Genomic DNA, 20,404 nt, shown 5'->3' on the forward strand with positions numbered 1-20,404 from the left:
TTTCTATTGCTGAATAATTGATTTCGTGTTCGTTTAAGGTTCTACTTGCATAGCAGATTGGTTTGTGGTCTTGCGACAACACTGCTCCTAATGCAATGTTACTTGCATCGGTTGTTACCGTGAACATTTTGTTGAAATCTGGGAATGCGAGGATGGGGTCTGAGGTGATAAGTACTTTCAATTTTTCGAAGGCCTCGACGTATTTTTCCTCTGTTGGGTCTATGACTGCTCGTTTCTTTAATTTGAGTGTCATAGGTTTTGCTATATTAGCGAAGTTGGGAATGAATTTCCTATAGAATCCACATAAACCTATGAATGATTTTATTTTTGTGGTTGTATTGGGTATTGGGAAGTTTATTATGGCAGATATTTTCTTTGGATTAGGAACTATGCCGTTAGTTGTTACTACATGGCCTAGGAATTCCGTTTCTTTCTTCAGGATTTCACACTTATCCATTTGTAGCTTTAAGTTGGCGTCCCTCAACTTTCCAAATACTCTCCTTAGTGACAACAGGTGTTCTTCCAATGAAGTGGAAAATATAATGATGTCGTCTAAGTATACGAGGCAATCTTTGAAGATTAACTCTTCTAGCAGATTGTTCATACATCTTTGGAAGGTAGCGGGGGCAGTGGTTAGCCCAAAGGGCATACGAGTGAACTCGTAATGACCATGCTTCGTGGAGAAAGCTGTTTTTGGGATTGAGCTAGGTTCCATAGGAATTTGATGGAATCCCTTAGCTAAATCGATTGTTGTGAAATATTGGCACCTACCTAGTTTATCTAGTATTTCGTCCATTCTGAGTGTAGGAAATTAATCTTGATTGTCACGTCGTTTAGACTTCTATAATCTACTACCATACGATATTTCTGCTTTCCTGAAGCATCTATTTTCTTTGGTATCATAGCGATGAGTGCACAATAGGGAGAATTCGACTTACGAATGATTCCCTGTCTAATCATATCTTTGATTTGTTGAGTCACTTCTTGATCGTGTATTTGAGCATATTTATATGGTCGACGATATACAGGATCTTCGTGATGGGTTTTAATTTCGTGCTTTATAGTACTAGTGAAGGTCAAAATGTCACCTTCTTTATACTGCACGTCCTTAAATTCATAGAGAACTTTCTTTAGTTTCGTCTATGAGGAATACAGACTCCTACTCAGGAGCTACAAGAAGGAAATACGTAAAGCACAACGGAACTCGTGGAGGACCTTCTGCTCCAACATCGAGAAAGTACCAGAAACCGCACGGCTACGGAAGCTGCTCTCTAAGCAGCCTACCATACAAAGCCAATTAAAGCTAGATGACGGACAGTGGACAGAGGGCAGTGACGAAGCCCTAACAGCACTAATGGAGGAACATTTCCCTGGTTGCACCGAGGTCGCTGATGCCAAAGAGCACCAGGACCTAGCAACCGAGGAACAACACCCCCCAACAGATTTGTTAACCACCAAGCGAATCCACTGGGCAATAGACTCCTTTGCGGGCACAAAAGCACCAGGACTTGACGGGATATTCCCAGCCATGATGCAGGTGACCAAAGAGGCGATTACCCCATGGCTCTCCGCAATATTCACAGCTTGTATAAGTACTGGCTATATCCCTATCCAATGGAGAACCTCGAGAGTTGTCTTCCTCCCAAAGGCAGGAAAGTGCAGCCATGCGAGTCCCAAGGACTATAGACCGATAAGCCTTACCTCCTTTATATTAAAAACGCTAGAAAAGCTGCTGGACTTACACATCAGAAATGAGGTAGGGGGACTGATGTCAACCAACCAGCATGCCTATACTAAAGGGAAATCGGTGGAGACCGCACTACATTCGGTAGTAGCTACCATTGAGAAAGCCCTTCACAATAAAAAGTATGCACTGGGAGTATTCGTGGACATCTCCGGAGCATTCAACAACGTGGCTACGGAAGCAATAACAAATTGCCTGGTAGCAACTAATACACACCCAGCAATCAACCTGTGGATAAGGAACCTCCTAGGTTGCAGACGGGTGCAATCAGAGTGGGGCACCGCTTCCATGGTGAAAGAGGCACACAGAGGCACACCCCAGGGTGGAGTCCTGTCGCCCCTCCTGTGGAATCTGGTGGTCGACGACCTCATCAAGAGATACGAAAGGAAGGCCCCAATAATAACAGCTTATGCGGACGACATAAGCATACTTATTACGGGTGTTTGCCCATCGACCCTCAGCTCACTAATGCAACGAACACTCAGGGAGATACGCGAGTTTGCGGAAGAAGTAGGATTCAGTATCAACGCGGACAAGACGGACCTCATCCTCTTTACCAAGAGGTACAAGGTACCGATATGGACCCCCCCGAAGATCAATCAAACTAGGCTAACCCCAAAAACACAAGTCAAATACCTGGGCACAGTACTGGATAGTAAACTGGCATGGAAACCCAATGTATTGGAAAGGGTGAAGAAGGCCACCATTGCGCTTTATGCATCCAAGAAGATGCTCAGCAGCACATGGGGCCTATCTCCGGCTCTGATGCATTGGATTTACATCTCGGTGGTGCGACCAACTCTGCTGTATGGAGTCTTAGTGTGGTGGCAAGCTACTGGAAAGAAAACGTATCATAAGCTTATGGAAAGGACTCAGCGACAGGCTTTGCTCTGTATTACAGGGGCGCTGAGGTCAACCCCAACAAAAGCACTCGAAACCCTACTTGGAATCGAACCCCTAGACATCCACGCCCGTCTGACTGCAGGAAAGGCAGCACAACGCCTCATCGCTTCAGGAAATATGTCGCCACAAGAATACGGGCATAGTTCAATTGGAAGGGAAATGAACAGATCAACTGATTACATGACCCCCCAAACATGCCTCGACGTAAAAACAACTGCATCCTTGGGACCTGAAGACTGGAAAATCGGAAGAGACCAAACGGAGCACCTCAATATATATACGGACGGCTCCAAGATGGACGGAGGAGTAGGAGCGGGCCTATACTGTACAGACCCTGAGATAAGGCTGTCATATAAGCTACCGGACCATTGTAGCATATTCCAGGCAGAGGTTTTTGCCATCAGGAAAGCAGCGGAAGTCGCTCTTCTCACTGAAAGAGCACACGATGCGGTCAACCTATTCGTCGACAGCCAAGCGGCGATAAGATCCATGCAGTCGTCCGCAGTCAGTTCCAGAAATGTCTTGGCGAGCAGGGAGGCACTAGATACCCTAAGCACGACAAAGTCAGTGCGGATCTACTGGATTCCCAGCCACCAGGGCATCGAAGGGAACGAGACGGCGGACGTACTAGCTAAGGAAGGCGTGGGGCTGGCGAATACGAGAACCGAGAACGTGCCTGTCTCCCTCAGAACGCTGCAAAGCGATCTAGAAAAGCAGGCCGGATCACAAACCGAATGTAGGTGGAGGAGTACCACCGCCTGCAGAACCTCGATTATCATGTGCAAGGAACGCAATGACAAACTCAGCCACTACCTGCTGCACCTACCACGGAAGGACTGCAGATTATTAGTGGGAATATTAACGGGCCATGCAACAAAGCTAGGCATCACAAACAGAGACAGTTGTAGGAAATGTGACGAACCTGGGGCAACCGAAACCCTGGAACATCTCATCTGCAACTGTCCTGCTCTCTTAAGGGCAAGGAGGAAGTACCTGGGCGCCCCAGTGCTGGCATCACTGGAAGATGCCTCCAAGAGGACGCCACAGCAACTACTGGCCTATGCGAAAAATACCTCGATCCTCGAGGACTTCAAAACCCACTAAACACTGCCGCGACGGTTAATACCCACCCCCCTCCCCCCCCCCCCCCCCCCCCCCCCCCCCTCCAGACAACTAAGGGCCATACTGGCCTATGTGGGGCCCCTCTGAGGGCCGTCCGGGTCAACCTAACATAACCTTCTTTAGTTTCTCCTTTTCTTCGTCATTTAAATGTTCCAACCTTAGCTGGTTGCATTCCCTTAATTCATTCTCTAATGCGGAAGCGAAGTATTGCTCTCCTTCAGGAGATGGGTCAAGGCACTTAGGTGTAGTTATATCTTCCTTTGAAGATGGCTTATCACCTTTGTGTGCGGTCTTGCCGACGGCAATTGCTTCTCCACTTTGGATGATTGGGTATGACCTTTCTCCTAACGTTACCGTTTCCTTTCGGTAATCGATGACGGCTTTGCTGGCCATCAAATATTCTCTGCCTAAGAGTATGTCATAATTTTCAGAAAAATTATGAATATAAAATTTTTGTTTTGTCGGACAGTTTTTGGTTGCATTACGTGTAATGCTCTGAGTCAGACGGACGGGTCCATTGATGGTATGGACGGTGAGGTTGTCGCTATCGACTTTGGAATCTGTATAGTTTTCTTTTATTATATTTATTGACGATCCCGAGTCCCCGATACCTCTTAATTTTTTATTATTTACGATTATTTCTATATATGGTCTTCCTCGATTTTTTCCGAGGCACTCTGCTGAAAATTTACATCCATTTTCATTTGTCCGCTTTGGCTTTCCCTAGATCGTTTGACTGGCTGATTTGGTGCACTGCTACCTGCCTGAGTCTGATTGATTTGATAGTTTGTGGGATTCTGTACTCTGCCCTGGTTTAAGGAATTTCTAAATTCGTTAAATAATCCTTTATTATTTACGGCATTATTTCCTGAATTATTTCGATTCGATCCATGATTATTTCTGGAAGTACTTGGGTTTTGATTGTTATAGTCGTTACTACTATAGCGAGGTTAATAAGTTCCAACATTCCTACGATTGTTATTTCCGTTTCTTGAGTGTTCGTGATTCTTGTTATCAGTTACGAAATTTTCGTAGATTCCTAACTCTTGAGCTGATTTTTCTAGATTAGCCATAGTAGAAATGTCTTTCTTTGCTAAAATGATGAACAGTTTATTGGGTAGAGCATCTTCTATGGTATGTCTGGTGGCATTTTCCAGAGCGTTTTTAAAGATTATCTTATTTTCTGGGCTAGTCTCCAGATTTAGTTTACTTACTATAACATTTGACTTAATTTCTAGTTCCTCTACGAACTTCCGAATATTCCCATTGAATTTGGTGTCGTGTAATTGTTGTAGCAGCGTTTCGTATGGAGTGTGGTTGTTGAATTTGCTGATTAGGGCTACTTTTAGATCGGTCCAGGTGTTGGGTTGAAGGCTTTGTGATAAAAGTTGTGCTCGTCCGCACAGTTGACCCTCAGTGGCTCCGTACATGATGCTTTGTTGCCGGATGTCTTCTGTTGGGTACAATTCGGAGATGTACTCGATCCTACTTATGAACGAGCTTAGGCGTTCTTGGCATCCGTCGTATGGTGGAATTTGCCTGATTGACTTCAAGGCTTGGTTCAGGTGTATTTCTGTTAGCCGCATGTTGATTTCTTTTTATACCCGATACTCAAAATGAGTATTGGGGTATATTAGATTTGTGGTAAAAGTGGATGTGTGTAACGTCCAGAAGGAATCGTTTCCGACCCCATAAAGTATATATATTCTTGATCAGCATCAATAGCCGAGTCGATTGAGCCATGTCTGTCTGTCCGTCTGTACGTCCGTCCGTCTGTCCGTCTGTCCGTCCCCTTCAGCGCCTAGTGCTCAAAGACTATAAGAGCTAGAGCAACGATGTTTTGGATCCAGACTTCTGTGATATGTCACTGCTACAAAAATATTTCAAAACTTCGCCCCGCCCACTTCCGCCCCCACAAAGGACGAAAATCTGTGGCATCCACAATTTTGAAGATATGAGAAAACCAAAAACGTAGAATTGTAGAGAATGACCATATCTTTAAGACTGCGGAATGTGAATTGGATCGTATTATTATTATAGCCAGCATCAAGAAAACAATTTCATTTTTTCTCGCCCTGTCTCTCTCTAACACACACGTAGCATAGGCGGCTTTGCTTAGAGAAAAACATTAGCGCCTAGATCTCAGAGACTACAAAAGCTAGAGCAACCAAATTTGGTATCCACACTCCTAATATATCGGACCGAGACGAGTTTGTTTCAAAATTTCGCCACACCCCATTCCGCCCCGCAAAGGACGAAAATCTGGGGATATTCAAAAATCTCAGAGACTATTAAGGCTAGAGTAATCAAATTTGGTATCCGCACTCCTGTTAGATCTTACTATAAAACGTGTATCTCAAAATTTCGCCCCACCCCCTTCCGCCCCCACAAAGAACGAAAATCTGTTGCATCCACAATATTACACATTCGAGAAAACTAAAAACGCAGAATCATAAATAATGACTATATCTATCAGATTGCTGAATCTGGATCAGATCGGATCATTTTTGTAGCCAAAAGCAAGAAATGAATCCTTTTTTTCCCGACGATGACTGAGGTCTGATGTCTTGAACGGAATTAACTTTGGTTGAATTCTCCGACGGTGTCGCCATTGACGTTTGTCTTGAACAGAACTGAGTTGGCTTTTTAGATGCAGACTATTTATATTATGATGCTCGGTTTGGGATTCGGATTTGGATTCGTAGGCGTTGGCTTCGACTTCGGCTTCGGAGATGGTCACGACTTCGTGACTCGATCGATATGTGGGAAAGGCGGCTTTTGATGAAAGGCTTCCGCTGCGTATGAGCGGTGTTGTATTACTTGGGGGTGGCTGAGAATAGGGCCTCTGATTGGTCAGCTAGGATGGTGTGATTCTTGAGAATCGATTAGTAATTGATCTCTGAAGAGTGGCGTGATTCTGGTGCGGCTGGATTCTAGTGCGGCTGGATTCTAGTGCGGCATCTATTGTTTTATGTTCAACTTCCAGTTTAGAGTGTTTGTTTACATTGCCTGCAATCGGCTACGCGTGGTCCATTTCGAGCGTGAGATTGTTTATGAGGGTTCGAAGCTGAGGGTGTCGTATTGTTTATAGTATTGTGGGTGCAGGGTAATAGACATAGACAAGGGTATGCGGAGCATGGACTATAGATATGTCACTATATATAATTATGTGTGGGTATTTGGTTGGACGGTCGCGCGGTAGATCGGCCGTCTGAAGCGGGGGTGAAATCGTAACTGCTTAACTCTATGCCTTATGGTGCTTTTTCTGCCGTGAGCGCCGTGTGGATCGTGGATTGTGGATCCGAGCGCCCCTCCGAGCGCGCGTGAGGCCGTTGGGACCGGGGCGCACGGAGTTGGCACAGTGCGCGGAAATTGTTTACGGCTGGCCTGAACAACTCCCATGTCACTCCAAACATCAAAGCCCATGTGCTATAACTCTCTATGGATGAATGGGCCTCAGTGTATATTCTGATAAAAGAATAACAACCTGTACATATGTCTTTCCCTGTTCTCTTCTGGCCATTTTGAAAAGTAAATGGGGGAACTTTACAGAAGCAACACCCAGTCAGGCATGTTTATTCCCAAAGGTCCATCAGCCCCGAAACATAATACATATACGTAATACTGGTCTGTCAATTTTGTATGCCTCCAGCCGGGCATTAGTCCGTGTCAAGTCATGTGGTCAATGTCAATTGGCTACCATCCACAACCCGAAGCGAGGGAGGGAGCGGGGGCTAGTTATTGGGCAACCGCAGATGGGAAACTCATGAGAGATCCAACTTGCTGACCCCCTTCTCCCTCGATGTCTGAGCCCGTAGTATCGCCATCAAATAATATGTATATTAAGAGTTAACAAGGCGTGAACATCCGAAAATGAAACATACACAGCATTAAAAGATCATAAAACGAGGGGGAACGTTGTGAGTTGCTGCGGACACCGCAACTCTACGGTTATACCCGATACTAAGTCAGTATGGCTCTCCTCCGGCAGACGCCGCTAATATTAAACGACACGACAAAGTGCGTGCGAGAGAGACAGAAAATCCCCCCCCCCCTATCCGGACAACTAAGGGCCATACTGGCCTATGTGGGGCCCCCTCTGAGGGCCGTCCGGGTCAACCTAACCTAACCTTCTTTAGTTTCTCCTTTTCTTCGTCATTTAAATGTTCCAACCTTAGCTGGTTGCATTCCCTTAATTCATTCTCTAATGCGGAAGCGAAGTATTGCTCTCCTTCAGGAGATGGGTCAAGGCACTTAGGTGTAGTTATATCTTCCTTTGAAGATGGCTTATCACCTTTGTGTGCGGTCTTGCCGACGGCAATTGCTTCTCCACTTTGGATGATTGGGTATGACCTTTCTCCTAACGTTACCGTTTCCTTTCGGTAATCGATGACGGCTTTGCTGGCCATCAAATATTCTCTGCCTAAGAGTATGTCATAATTTTCAGAAAAATTATGAATATAAAATTTTTGTTTTGTCGGACAGTTTTTGGTTGCATTACGTGTAATGCTCTGAGTCAGACGGACGGGTCCATTGATGGTATGGACGGTGAGGTTGTCGCTATCGACTTTGGAATCTGTATAGTTTTCTTTTATTATATTTATTGACGATCCCGAGTCCGCGATACCTCTTAATTTTTTATTATTTACGATTATTTCTATATATGGTCTTCCTCGATTTCTTCCGAGGCACTCTGCTGAAAATTTACATCCATTTTCATTTGTCCGCTTTGGCTTTCCCTAGATCGTTTGACTGGCTGATTTGGTGCAATGCTACCTGCCTGAGTCTGATTGATTTGATAGTTTGTGGGATTCTGTACTCTGCCCTGGTTTAAGGAATTTCTAAATTCGTTAAATAATCCTTTATTATTTACGGCATTATTTCCTGAATTATTTCGATTCGATCCATGATTATTTCTGGAAGTACTTGGGTTTTGATTGTTATAGTCGTTACTACTATAGCGAGGGTAATAAGTTCCAACATTCCTACGATTGTTATTTCCGTTTCTTGAGTGTTCGTGATTCTTGTTATCAGTTACGAAATTTTCGTAGATTCCTAACTCTTGAGCTGATTTTTCTAGATTAGCCATAGTAGAAATGTCTTTCTTTGCTAAAATGATGAAAAGTTTATTGGGTAGAGCATCTTCTATGGTATGTCTGGTGGCATTTTCCAGAGCGTTTTTAAAGATTATCTTATTTTCTGGGCTAGTCTCCAGATTTAGTTTACTTACTATAACATTTGACTTAATTTCTAGTTCCTCTACGAACTTCCGAATATTCCCATTGAATTTGGTGTCGTGTAATTGTTGTAGCAGCGTTTCGTATGGAGTGTGGTTGTTGAATTTGCTGATTAGGGCTACTTTTAGATCGGTCCAGGTGTTGGGTTGAAGGCTTTGTGATAAAAGTTGTGCTCGTCCGCACAGTTGACCCTCAGTGGCTCCGTACATGATGCTTTGTTGCCGGATGTCTTCTGTTGGGTACAATTCGGAGATGTACTCGATCCTACTTATGAACGAGCTTAGGCGTTCTTGGCATCCGTCGTATGGTGGAATTTGCCTGATTGACTTCAAGGCTTGGTTCAGGTGTATTTCTGTTAGCGGCATGTTGATTTCTTTTTATACCCGATACTCAAAATGAGTATTGGGGTATATTAGATTTGTGGTAAAAGTGGATGTGTGTAACGTCCAGAAGGAATCGTTTCCGACCCCATAAAGTATATATATTCTTGATCAGCATCAATAGCCGAGTCGATTGAGCCATGTCTGTCTGTCCGTCTGTCCGTCCGTCCGTCTGTCCGTCTGTCCGTCCCCTTCAGCGCCTAGTGCTCAAAGACTATAAGAGCTAGAGCAACGATGTTTTGGATCCAGACTTTTGTGATATGTCACTGATACAAAAATATTTCAAAACTTCGCCCCGCCCACTTCCGCCCCCACAAAGGACGAAAATCTGTGGCATCCACAATTTTAAAGATATGAGAAAACCAAAAACGTAGAATTGTAGAGAATGACCATATCTTTAAGACTGCGGAATCTGAATTGCAGCAACTCACAACGTTCCCCCTCGATTTTGTTGATATTTACATACATATACATATACATATACATATACATATACATATACATATACATATACATATACATATACTTATACATATAAATATACGATTAATTACCTCATAATAATATCAATTTCCACGGGCAATGAATATTTTAAATCGAGGCCCTTTTGTTCTGGATCAAATTGGAAGAGTTTAATTTTACAGTCCTTTCTGAACCATTTAAAATGTCATTTAAGATTTATATGATTTATAAAAATTTGTCACGTGTCGCAACCTTAAATACATACATATGTATGTATGTACATACAAACAAATCCAACAAACCTAGTCCCAAGGGAAGAACTCATAAATACTTTGAGTGGAAACAATTTTATTATCAATACAAAGAGACAATCAAATTACGAATTAATTTTTTCCCGCATGTAAACGAATTTATGGCTAATTTATAAATTAGTTTAATGCACTGCCGTCGATTTTTATTGCAATTCGCATCCAACTCCATCCAAATCCAAATATTTTTCACCCCATTAACGATACTCCGTCAGTGTGAAGTAAACCTTGACCAAGGCCCGTTCCTGGCTATCAAAACTGAATGTAATGAAGAGGGCATAGTCCCCAGATGGCAGGGGCAGCAGTTCCAAGGCTTTGACCGGGAAACGAAAGTGTTCCAGCATAATTTCAGCCTGCAGATAATATATTGATAAATAGTAACTATATCACTGGAATCAAGCAACTTACAGGAAGCGGGCACCGGTTCACATTGGTTCGATTGGTAAAACTGTTGAATATGATATTGACAAAGGGGTGATTCCGCTTCTCCAGATACTCGCACAGGTCCGACTGACAGATATTGTACAGGAATGGCTTATACCCACTGGCCCGCTTCAGCAACTGTATTCGCATCTGTAGGAAAATGAAAATTGAAATTACTTTGCTTATACACAGATCAGCGAGGCTTTGTAAAGTCAGAACTGTCTAAATAACATATGTAATATATATATCTAAATCATTTGTTTATTTGATTCCGACGGCGTAAAATATATACTTGTTCAAATTTTCAACGAACACATTTTTCAATAGGTCTCAAACGCCACTGAATTCAAGCAAACACAAGTCAAAATTATTCAATCATATAAATCGTTTTTATAAATTTTTTCTAGCATAAAAACAACGGAAAGAAACGCAAGATGTGTGTCTTCAGCTGTGCAGCGTGGGTTCTCTTTTACATATACGGGACCATTTTGCCGGCCTTTTACACATTCAAGGCTGTGTCGAATGACACTCAAAAGGACCTCACGCCCTGGGCTAAGTATTGGATTGTGTATGCCTTCATTACAACCTTCGAGGTGCTGGGCGATATGTTTATCTCGTGGGTTCCACTGTACGGCATCACCAAAATGGCGTTGATATTTTGGATTGGTCACACGGCGCCAGCTGCCAATGTGCGGATTTTTAATTCGATCCTGGGTCCATTGCTCTTCAAGCATCAGAAGCAGATCGATCACTTCTTACAACGGGGCAAGCAGCAGATGCTAAACGAGTTCTTCATTTGGGGAACGCAGATTATCATCCGCAGCCGAAAGACCGTACTGCCCGTTATCTTCGGCGTTTTTAATCGCACTGGGAATTCCATTGGAATGTCGCAAGTGGCCACTGATGCAGACGGTCTGGAGGAATGCCAGTTGTCAGATAGCCGGGAAGCTGTCCCCAATATATATCCTGACGTAGGCGTAGCCGGTACACCGGATTCATCTGGCGAGATGGACAAGAAAAATGGCTTGCCTACGGAATCGTCCGGGACCTCTCTAAGCCGCGGCCAACGCAAGCGTTTGTTGCGTTCCTCCGATACGAAGAATGAAATTGAGGATCTACCGGCAGTGCCAATTCCGAAGGATGAAGGTAACGAAGAAACAGAGGATCTGCTGGCCAAGTCACAAAAGGAGGGCAATGGCCGGACATTCAGACAATTTTTGAATCCTCGAAGCAGTAAATTTTAATCAGTCAAAACTTCCTACGCTATTCAAGCACAGTACCCAAGGTGAGCATACACACTCTATACTATATACTCTTTGGGTATAACTTAGCACGGAACATACATATGACCGCTATTGGGGTCACTTGTTGATGCCGTTGAATACCTTTAATTGTCGATTTCCGCACCCTGTTCAATCGTTGTACACAATTATTTCAGATCAAATCGTCGTCAAAATGTTCGGTACTCATTCAACCAAAACAAAAAACTCTACGCAGAAACACACAATGTGAATCAAAAGCTAATATCAAACTCACCGAAACTGGACGCTTAGGCCAATTTAATACCTTGGCGATCAGGCTCATCTCAACCACATCCCTTTTTACTGCATAGAGACGGCACCGCGAAAAGTTTGCGAACTTTTCATCAACAGCAAAGCACTGGACATTGGTGAACTTGGCAATACCACGGACCTAAGAAGATCAGATCCGTAAATCGAAACATAACCAGAGGTGAGTGCTCCAAACTTGCCTGGAGAATGTGCCAAAGCCCAATCCAAACGAAGAGGTGGCCCCACAAAGTGGCCATAACCGAAGACGGAAAAACTCTTTATGACTGAACCAATCAGTCATCAAAACGAATGTGATGTGCCATCGAAAACCAATTCATGCGAGAAATAAAGCTGATACAAATCAAACATTATGGGCAATTATTAAAACCATACCAGATAATTACATGAGCTTTGCTTTGCTCTTAAAAGTGTATTTAAACAAAAACATATTTTTTAGGGAGAACTTAAAAACTAGATTTGTGTGGCTGTGTGACTGAATTATGGAATAGTGTTGAATGACTGGGAGCCTAATCACTGCCCTCATCTTCCTCTTCATCATCGTCCTCGCTGGCATTGCTTGCGTCGTCGCTATCCTCCCCTTCGCTTTTCTTTGAGTTCTTATCCTTGTCCTCAGCGGTAGATTTGTTTTTCTTCTTTGGGATTTCCTTGACCTTTTCCTGATCGTCGCTGGTGGATTCATCATCGGAGATGTATTCCTTGCTCTTGAAGCCACTTCCAGAGTTATTTGCTTTCTTTGATGGCGATGGCTCAGATTTGCGTTTCTTGGTTGCCTTGCTGGTGCCTCCTTTTTCGTCCTCACGGCCACCACCCGCTCCGGTCTTGTAGTTGCGCATCTCTTCCTGATAGCGAATCTTATCCTTGTTAGCGGCCTCTTCCCACTTGGACTTGTCCTTGAGCTCCTTCCACATTTCGCCGCCCTTTTTGGCTATCTCGGTGACTTTGATGCCCGGATTTTCGCGCTTAATGCTTTCACGGGTATCATTAAGCCACAACATGAAGGCGGAAGTCCCTCGTTTGGGCTTGCCGGTATCCTTCTTCTTGGTGGGTTTTTTCTGGGGAATAGACAAATATTGAATACAGTTCACATTAAGATGTGATTTTTTTTACAATTTTCTCCTTCTCCTGATGTGTCTTCTCCTTTTTCTCGTTCTTTTTTTCTTTGTGCTTCTTTTTGGGCGAACCATCAGTACCACCATCTCCTCCGCCGCCACTAGCGTCACTGTCGTCGTCCGAATCATCCTCCACATTGCTATCATACTCCTCGGCCACGTCCGATTCGTTTTCGTTGGGTTTAAAATCCTCATCGGTGGATTCTCCATCGGAATCATCGCCGTCATCATCTTCCTCCTCTTTTTCTCTGGCCTCGGCCTTGAGGCGGGCTAGGTAAGCATCGGGCTCGTTCTCATTGTCAGAATCACCAAAGTCTACATCTTTGTAGCCACTCTTGTCCTTGCCCATATTGCTCACATGCAACTTCTTCTGTGTGATGAAGTCAAAGAGCTTGGCATACTCTTCCTTCTCAATGGACGAGAATATGTGCACCGTTCCGTTTTTCAGTGTGACTTCAAAGTCAAAGGAACGCGTGGATCCTCCACTGCGAGCGAAATTCACTGAGCTAATCTCCTCAAAGCGGATGTGCAGGGGCGGCTTGTGAATGTAGATGAAGCCACGCTCAAGGGGATACAAATAACCAGCGGCAGCCTTGTAGGAGCAGCCCACAGCTGCCGTGCCCGAGTGGCCTATGAAGTTTCCCGGCCCTGTAATCTTGCGGCCAATTAGCACCTTCATCACCTTGCCCATCACCTCGTACACTGGCCCCGACAACTCCTTCTCCAGCTTGCCTTCGTATTTGTCACGCAGCTCGGCCTCCGAAAACGGCAGTTCAATGGTGGTCTCCTCGTCGGGTGCGAAGAGCAACACCAAATAATGATACCGCGTCTGTCCTTGCTTGATGGGAGGATCCAGTGAGAGCACGAAGAACATTTGCCGGCTGTCCTTGTGTGGTAGCATGAACAAGCGTAGCACCGAGTCCATGGGTATCTTGTAGTCAAAAGTCTTGCCATGCAGCTGGAAGAAAGTCGAAAAGATCTTGATGTCGTAACGACCGCGAGGCGTTAGAATCTGAATCTCTCTAAAGATGGCGATGGACTCGCCAGACGCTGAGATGACCGAAGCCTTGCTCATCACATTCTGATGAAATTTCTCAACTGGGTCATCATCTGCTGACTCCACAGCTGGAATGTGAAACCTCATCTCGAGGAGACCGACCGTGGCATCATCGTTTTGGTGGTACTCCAAAGTGACCTCATTCTTGCCAGTCACACACTGAGACACATTAGAGAGCGGCACTTCAAATATGGTCTTCGAGTCCTTATCGAAGCTCAAAACGGAGCCCATGAATCGAGCCGTGCCCCAGTTCCAGCCTTTGACACACATCTCCTTCTCCACCATTTCCTGCGAATAGGCATCCTTTATGAATTTTCCCAGCTTCTCGTGCTCGCTGTCCCGAAAGCCTGTGAAGCGATGCAGCGCACCGCTCTTGGTGATCACTCGTAGTCCCCAAGTACCCACAAATTTTTGAGAATTAATTAGATCGATATCATCCACGGAAATCTGCTCCACCTTGCCCGTCTTGTTATTTTTGAAGATAATGTTCTGGTCGGTAAGCTTGAGACGACCAGATGACTATCATGGGAAGGGATTAACAAGTCAGACAAAATGTGAACAAAAATTATTACATTTTTGCGACTCACCAGGACGCCGCGGACCTCGGCATTTATGTCGTTGTACTCCAAGGAATCCGTCATGTTTGATTCCCAGTGCACGATAAACTTAAAACAACAAACTAATTACACCAGCAGGGGAAATTCTTACAATTATATTCTTGACAAATCTAACACGAGCAAACGCCGCCGGCAACAAAATAACACTACTACCTACGCGCTCAATTTTAGGTTAGACGACGCTATCAGCGAACTAGTTTGAAACAGTGATGCGTGAATTCGCTTGTGAAATATGACATGTTCGCTTATATCAAATATCCAAGTGTATCACTGTGTGTACAAATATTGTTTATGCCAGGAAAATTCGATGGGCTATTGAATGGATTACATGTTAGAAAGTCTACTAATTTTCAAAGAAATCTATTTGTATTTTATTGTACATGCTCATGGTAGTTCAATACTGAGTCAGAGCTGAAATGATGTAGCTCCCAGTTATTCATGTTAACCAATATCTTGTATCGATAGCAGTATCGATGGTAGCTCGATAGTTGCACGTTCACATTGCTTACATCGCGCCTCTTGCGAAAAATTAATATTAAATTAGAAAAAAAACTTAGTCCAGGGTTCCCAGCCATGCAACGTGGTAAAATCTCCTTTGGGAAAATCCAATTAAACATCAATCAACCTCCTGACGGGCCAAATGCAGATGAGAATGAAGACGGAAAAGAATCTGGCAGCAGTGGCGGAGGCGGCTTCAAGAAAATGGACAAACAGCAAATGATTCGACCAATTGAAGATGTCGCCGAAGATTTGGAGAGTCAGCACTTGAAGGAAGTGATGGGCATCAGTAGGCTTGGACGCAAGGCAGCCCAAGTGTTTGACATTAATGAGCAGATAGCCAAGGCGAAGATCACACGTCCAGGTGTGGAGACGAAGAGAGAGGTGCCTGAGCAGGAGGAAGAAGATGTGATCGGGCCATTGCCACCGGCAGCAGTCGAGGATTCAAAACAAGGCTGCAAGGAGGAAGCCACAAATAAGGTCGAAGACTCCGATGACGACTGCTCTTCTGATGAGTATTCCGATGATGAGCAAAGCCTCTCTAAACGTATACCCTACACACACGAGGTCCAAATGCAGCATGGCTCACGGGCTGTCTTGGCCCTGGCAGGCGATCCTTTTGGTGCCCGCTTGGTTTCCGGTTCCATAGACTACGATATGTGCTTTTGCGAGAACCATCCAATTCGATCCTTACAATACTCAGTGACCGGGGAGATGATTTTGGTCATCTCTGGCAATGCTCAGGCCAAGGTATTGGATCGCGATGGGTTTGAAAAACTAGAGTGTTGCAAGGGAGATCAATACATATCGGACATGTCCCGCACAAAAGGCCATGTGGCGCAGCTGACCTCGGGCTGCTGGCATCCCTTTAATCGGGAGCAGCTCCTCACGGCTGCTCTAGATGGAACACTCCGCATTTGTCAAGGCTTGAAGGCCAAAGAACAATGTCTGGTTATCAAGACGAGGGCAATTGGAGGCCTTAGAACCAACGCCTCGTCCTGCAACTTCAATAGAGATGCGACTCTGATAGCAGCCGGGTGCGTGGACGGCTCCATACACGCAAAATGTTTGTGAACACAATCCACTGCGTGCGAGTGGCCCACCAGAAAGGCGCTGAGATTACCTCCATTGTTTTTTCATATATGGGCCAGCAGTTGGCCACCAGGAGCAACGACGAGATCATGAAGTTGTGGGATCTGCGAAAATTTAAGCAGCCCCTGAACACTTGGAACAATCTGTATTCTCGCTACGACACCACTGATTGTTGTTTTAGTCCAGACGATCGGTTGTTGGTCACTGGCGAGTCCCTCCCGAAGGATCAGGCCGAAGCTAATCTCTATTTCTACAGCACCAAAAGCTTCCAGGAAGTTCAACGCATTCCCGTGTCGAACTCGCATGTAGTTAAGACGCTCTGGCATCCAAAGCTAAACCAGCTCTTTGTGAGCTGTGGAAACGGCACTATTAAGTGCCTGTACGACGAGAAACGCAGCATACGAGGCGAAACGTTGTGCGTGGTCAAGACCCACCGCAAGCGGCAGCAGATGGAGATGGTGGGCGTTTCGCAGATCATCACTTCTCACGCTCTGCCTCTGTTCCGACAGGAGAAATCCCGTTCCTCCCGCAAGAAGATGGAGAAGGCCCGGATGGACCCTGTAAAGTCGAAACGACCGGACTTGCCCATCACCAGCGGACAGGGTGGTCGTGTGGCAAGCTCGGGTGGTACACTCTCCTCCTATGTCATTCGCAATCTCGGCCTGAGCAAGAGAGTAGATGATGATCAGGATCCTAGGGAGGCCATTCTTAAGTACGCCAAGGATGCTGCTGAAAATCCATACTGGATAGCACCTGCTTATAAAGAAACTCAGCCTAAGGCCATCCTTAGTGGGCATCCATGGTGTTCATCTGATGGCTAGACGAAGGCAACTCCAGAAAATAGCGCTCGATCATTTGACGTCCATTGGATCCATTTCCATTCCAGCTAAAGACTGCATTGTCAAGGTACAGACGTCCTAATTGCTGCAATGCATTATTTTTGTTGGTAATTTCGCATGGCATTGAAAGGCGTGAGCAACTGAACTTACATGGCGACGATTGTCGAAGGAAGCGTAGTAGAGGCGCGTGAAATCCTTGGCTGTGTGAGCACAACGTTCAACTTTAATCTTTAGTTCCTGCAAACAGATTTATTAGTCAATTATTAGTTAAATATTTTACTTATAGCCGGCGCAGCCTTACGTTGTTCATCTTGTTGTTGTTGCTTATTTAGCTTGTTTCTATTAGTACAATTAGGTGTTTTGGGGGTTAAGCACTTATCGTTAAAATATACTGACCGACCCTCAGAAATATACCGTAAGTATACTGACGAATTCAATATCTATTATACATATTACTGTTACACTTGGCTTGTTTCCCAGAGGGCAATGCCGGCTAGCTGTCGACCCCAGGGCTGGGTAGTTCCCCTTGCCAACCAAATGTAGACAAAAAAAAGAGACATACTACTTCTCGGGACATCAAAACTAACAACAACAAAGAAAATCATAAACAGACGGCTATCAAGTGGATGAAGCTTGGGTGTTATCACTTCGCGCGCCCGCCCTACCTGTGACCAAACACAACGTTCATTTTGGCCACCCTCTGCTGGAACGGTAACGGCTGGCTTAATCCATGGCTTACGCCACGCGTCCTCCCTCTATTTTAAATTTAATGCATCATGCTTCAATATATATCCAAGCTTTAATAATCGTAAATTGACAATTTCATCTTTCTCATTAATAAATAGCTATACTCAAAATTATCACTAACCACTAAGAAACACCAAAACGTTCGACACAAAGGCAAACAAGGAAATAACTGCTGAAATTTCGTTCAACCAACAGGGATACCCTCACCCACACGTAATGGAATATGTGTAGATGAGTGGATCCAGTTTTACGGGAGTTACTTTAACTCGGGCCCCTACGGAGACTTAACCTACCAAGAGCTCTTGTTAAGGGTCCCCGGGACATAAACAATAAACAATATTTTTCCACAAATCGCTCGACCAAATACGGTGGACTGATGGGACCCCCGCGTCACCCACTAAGGGTTAATCTTCTGGCACTGAACAGCTGATCGCAGATTTAGGTTCGTGAAAGGTGTTGGTGTTTTTTACATATTTTTTTTCAATGGCCAAGATTTTACGTTAAACGGTTTAAGCTAATACTAATTACTAAATAAAGGACAACACACGGAACAAAATAACATTTAATGTGGAACGGTGTTTGGAGTGCGGATTATGTTTTTTTTCTTTAAGTTCAAACGACGTGGGCGATCGCTGGCCGTGGCCGGTCAGCCCTAAATTTATATAGGTCCGTGTATACGTTTTTTTTTTTTTTTTTCCATGGATACGCCACGGCGGGTGAGAATCTCTAAGAGACGCGACCGGCCCGTACCAGTCAACGAACTGGACTACCCCTTCGGGGCTTCCCAGCTAAACTCACCACCACGCACAGCTGCACACCTCATTCCCCGCGGGATCACCGCAAAGTATTACTTCGCGGGGATGGGTTGCCTACGTTAGGCACTCTCCTCTACGCGTCGCTCCCTTTCGCATCTTCTCAGATCGCTCTGGATGGCTATTAGGGTGTTGCTAACGCGCTGCCAGTTCTCGTCGGACTCCGTCATGAACGCCACTAGCTCCTTTGGTCGTGGGAAATACTCTGCACTTGAGCGGTACCTCGTGCAGTGGTAGATCACATGCTCCGGATCCTCGCTCTCATTCGAACACTCAGGACACTCGGGAGTATCCTCGTGTTTGAACCTATGTAGATACTTCCTGTATCCTCCGTGACCCGTCAGGAATTGGGTGAGGTGGTAGTTCATCTCTCCGCTTCTCCGCCCTATCCATGACTCAATATCCGGGATTAGTCTATGGGTCCACCGTCCATTTGTGGCCGTGTCCCATCTTGCCTGCCATTTTTCTATCGACGCCCGCCTTTCCGACGCACGGATGGTCTCTAGCGATGCATTAGTTCGCATCCCTGCGCGCGCTTCATATACATGCGTCATCTCGAGCGCTAGTATATCCACCGGTATCATGGCCGCGAGGACCAGGGCTGCGTTATCCGACACCGTCCTATATCCAGACACTACTCGAAGAGCGCAGAGCCGATATGGCACTGACATCTTTCTTCTTAGACTCATGTTGCCGGATAGGGTTGAAGACCACACCGGCGCAGCGTACAGTAGGATCGAGGCCACTACTCTCGCCAGGAGTATGCGACGACCTGCCTTGGGTCCACCAATATTTGGGAGCATCCTTGCGAGTGCTGCCTGCATCCGGGAGGCTTTTTGACTCACGTACTCGATGTGGGCCCGGTAGTTCAATCGGTTATCCAGCATCACGCCTAGGTACCGGATTGACTCCTGCGACTTAATAGTCGCATTACCCACGCGAAACGTCGCGTACTCCACCTTCTTCCGACTCGTGATGAGTACAGCCTCCGTTTTGTGGCCAGCCAGGTCCAATCCCGCGTTTTCCATCCAGTTGGATACGATCCGGATTGCCTCGTTGGCCGTCGCCTCGACATCTCGGAGCTCTTTGGCTACCACGACCAGGGCGAGATCGTCAGCGAAACCGACAAGCGTGCATCCCTGCGGGAGCTGGAGTCTCAGGACGTCGTCTTACATTATGTTCCACAGTAGAGGTCCTAAGACTGATCCCTGTGGAACTCCGGCTGTCACCCTGTAGAGCTTTGGTCCCTCCTCCGTCTCGTACCTCAGTACCCTACCCGACAGGTAGCTGGCTATTATCCGAAGCAGGTAGGTGGGAGCTCCAATTCTCCCGAGCGCCTCGTTTATCCGAGACCAGTTCGCTGAGTTAAACGCGTTACGGATATCCAGGGTCACCACCGCGCAGTACTCCTTTGTGCCGAATCTCCATCTTATTCCCTCGATCGCTCTGGATGCAATGTCGGTGACTGCCTTGATGGCGTCGA

The 20,404-nt window shown here is 45.4% G+C and overlaps 4 protein-coding genes and 1 pseudogene across 4 annotated transcripts; 2 read left to right on the forward strand and 3 right to left on the reverse strand.

The window, feature by feature from the left end:
• Positions 1–10,179: 10,179 nt before the first annotated feature.
• Positions 10,180–12,431, reverse strand: LOC117190377. Its single transcript, XM_033395458.1, has 4 exons — positions 12,330–12,431; positions 12,116–12,271; positions 10,565–10,729; positions 10,180–10,509 (listed from the first exon to the last, which is right to left on the reverse strand). The coding sequence occupies exons 1-4, from the start codon at positions 12,384–12,386 to the stop codon at positions 10,354–10,356; spliced, it is 534 nt and encodes a 177-aa protein (XP_033251349.1). The 5' UTR covers positions 12,387–12,431; the 3' UTR covers positions 10,180–10,353.
• On the forward strand, positions 10,803–12,495 carry LOC108159681 (receptor expression-enhancing protein 2). The gene is made up of 3 exons (XM_017293174.2): positions 10,803–10,906; positions 10,987–11,864; positions 12,018–12,495. Exon 2 carries the CDS (start codon positions 11,014–11,016, stop codon positions 11,821–11,823), a length of 810 nt encoding a protein of 269 aa, XP_017148663.2. The 5' UTR covers positions 10,803–10,906; positions 10,987–11,013; the 3' UTR covers positions 11,824–11,864; positions 12,018–12,495.
• A 31-nt stretch (positions 12,496–12,526) lies between these two features.
• Positions 12,527–15,254, reverse strand: LOC108159679 (FACT complex subunit Ssrp1). Its single transcript, XM_017293172.2, has 3 exons — positions 14,904–15,254; positions 13,258–14,835; positions 12,527–13,202 (listed from the first exon to the last, which is right to left on the reverse strand). The coding sequence occupies exons 1-3, from the start codon at positions 14,955–14,957 to the stop codon at positions 12,657–12,659; spliced, it is 2,178 nt and encodes a 725-aa protein (XP_017148661.2). The 5' UTR covers positions 14,958–15,254; the 3' UTR covers positions 12,527–12,656.
• A 171-nt stretch (positions 15,255–15,425) lies between these two features.
• LOC117190375 lies at positions 15,426–17,354 on the forward strand (annotated as a pseudogene).
• On the reverse strand, positions 17,295–17,753 carry LOC117190376 (NTF2-related export protein-like). The gene is made up of 3 exons (XM_033395457.1): positions 17,664–17,753; positions 17,513–17,599; positions 17,295–17,447 (listed from the first exon to the last, which is right to left on the reverse strand). Exons 1-3 carry the CDS (start codon positions 17,670–17,672, stop codon positions 17,310–17,312), a joined length of 234 nt encoding a protein of 77 aa, XP_033251348.1. The 5' UTR covers positions 17,673–17,753; the 3' UTR covers positions 17,295–17,309.
• Positions 17,754–20,404: the final 2,651 nt, after the last annotated feature.

The sequence above is a fragment of the Drosophila miranda genome (genome assembly GCF_003369915.1).
Source record: "Drosophila miranda strain MSH22 chromosome Y unlocalized genomic scaffold, D.miranda_PacBio2.1 Contig_Y1_pilon, whole genome shotgun sequence".
NCBI lineage: Eukaryota > Metazoa > Arthropoda > Insecta > Diptera > Drosophilidae > Drosophila > Drosophila miranda.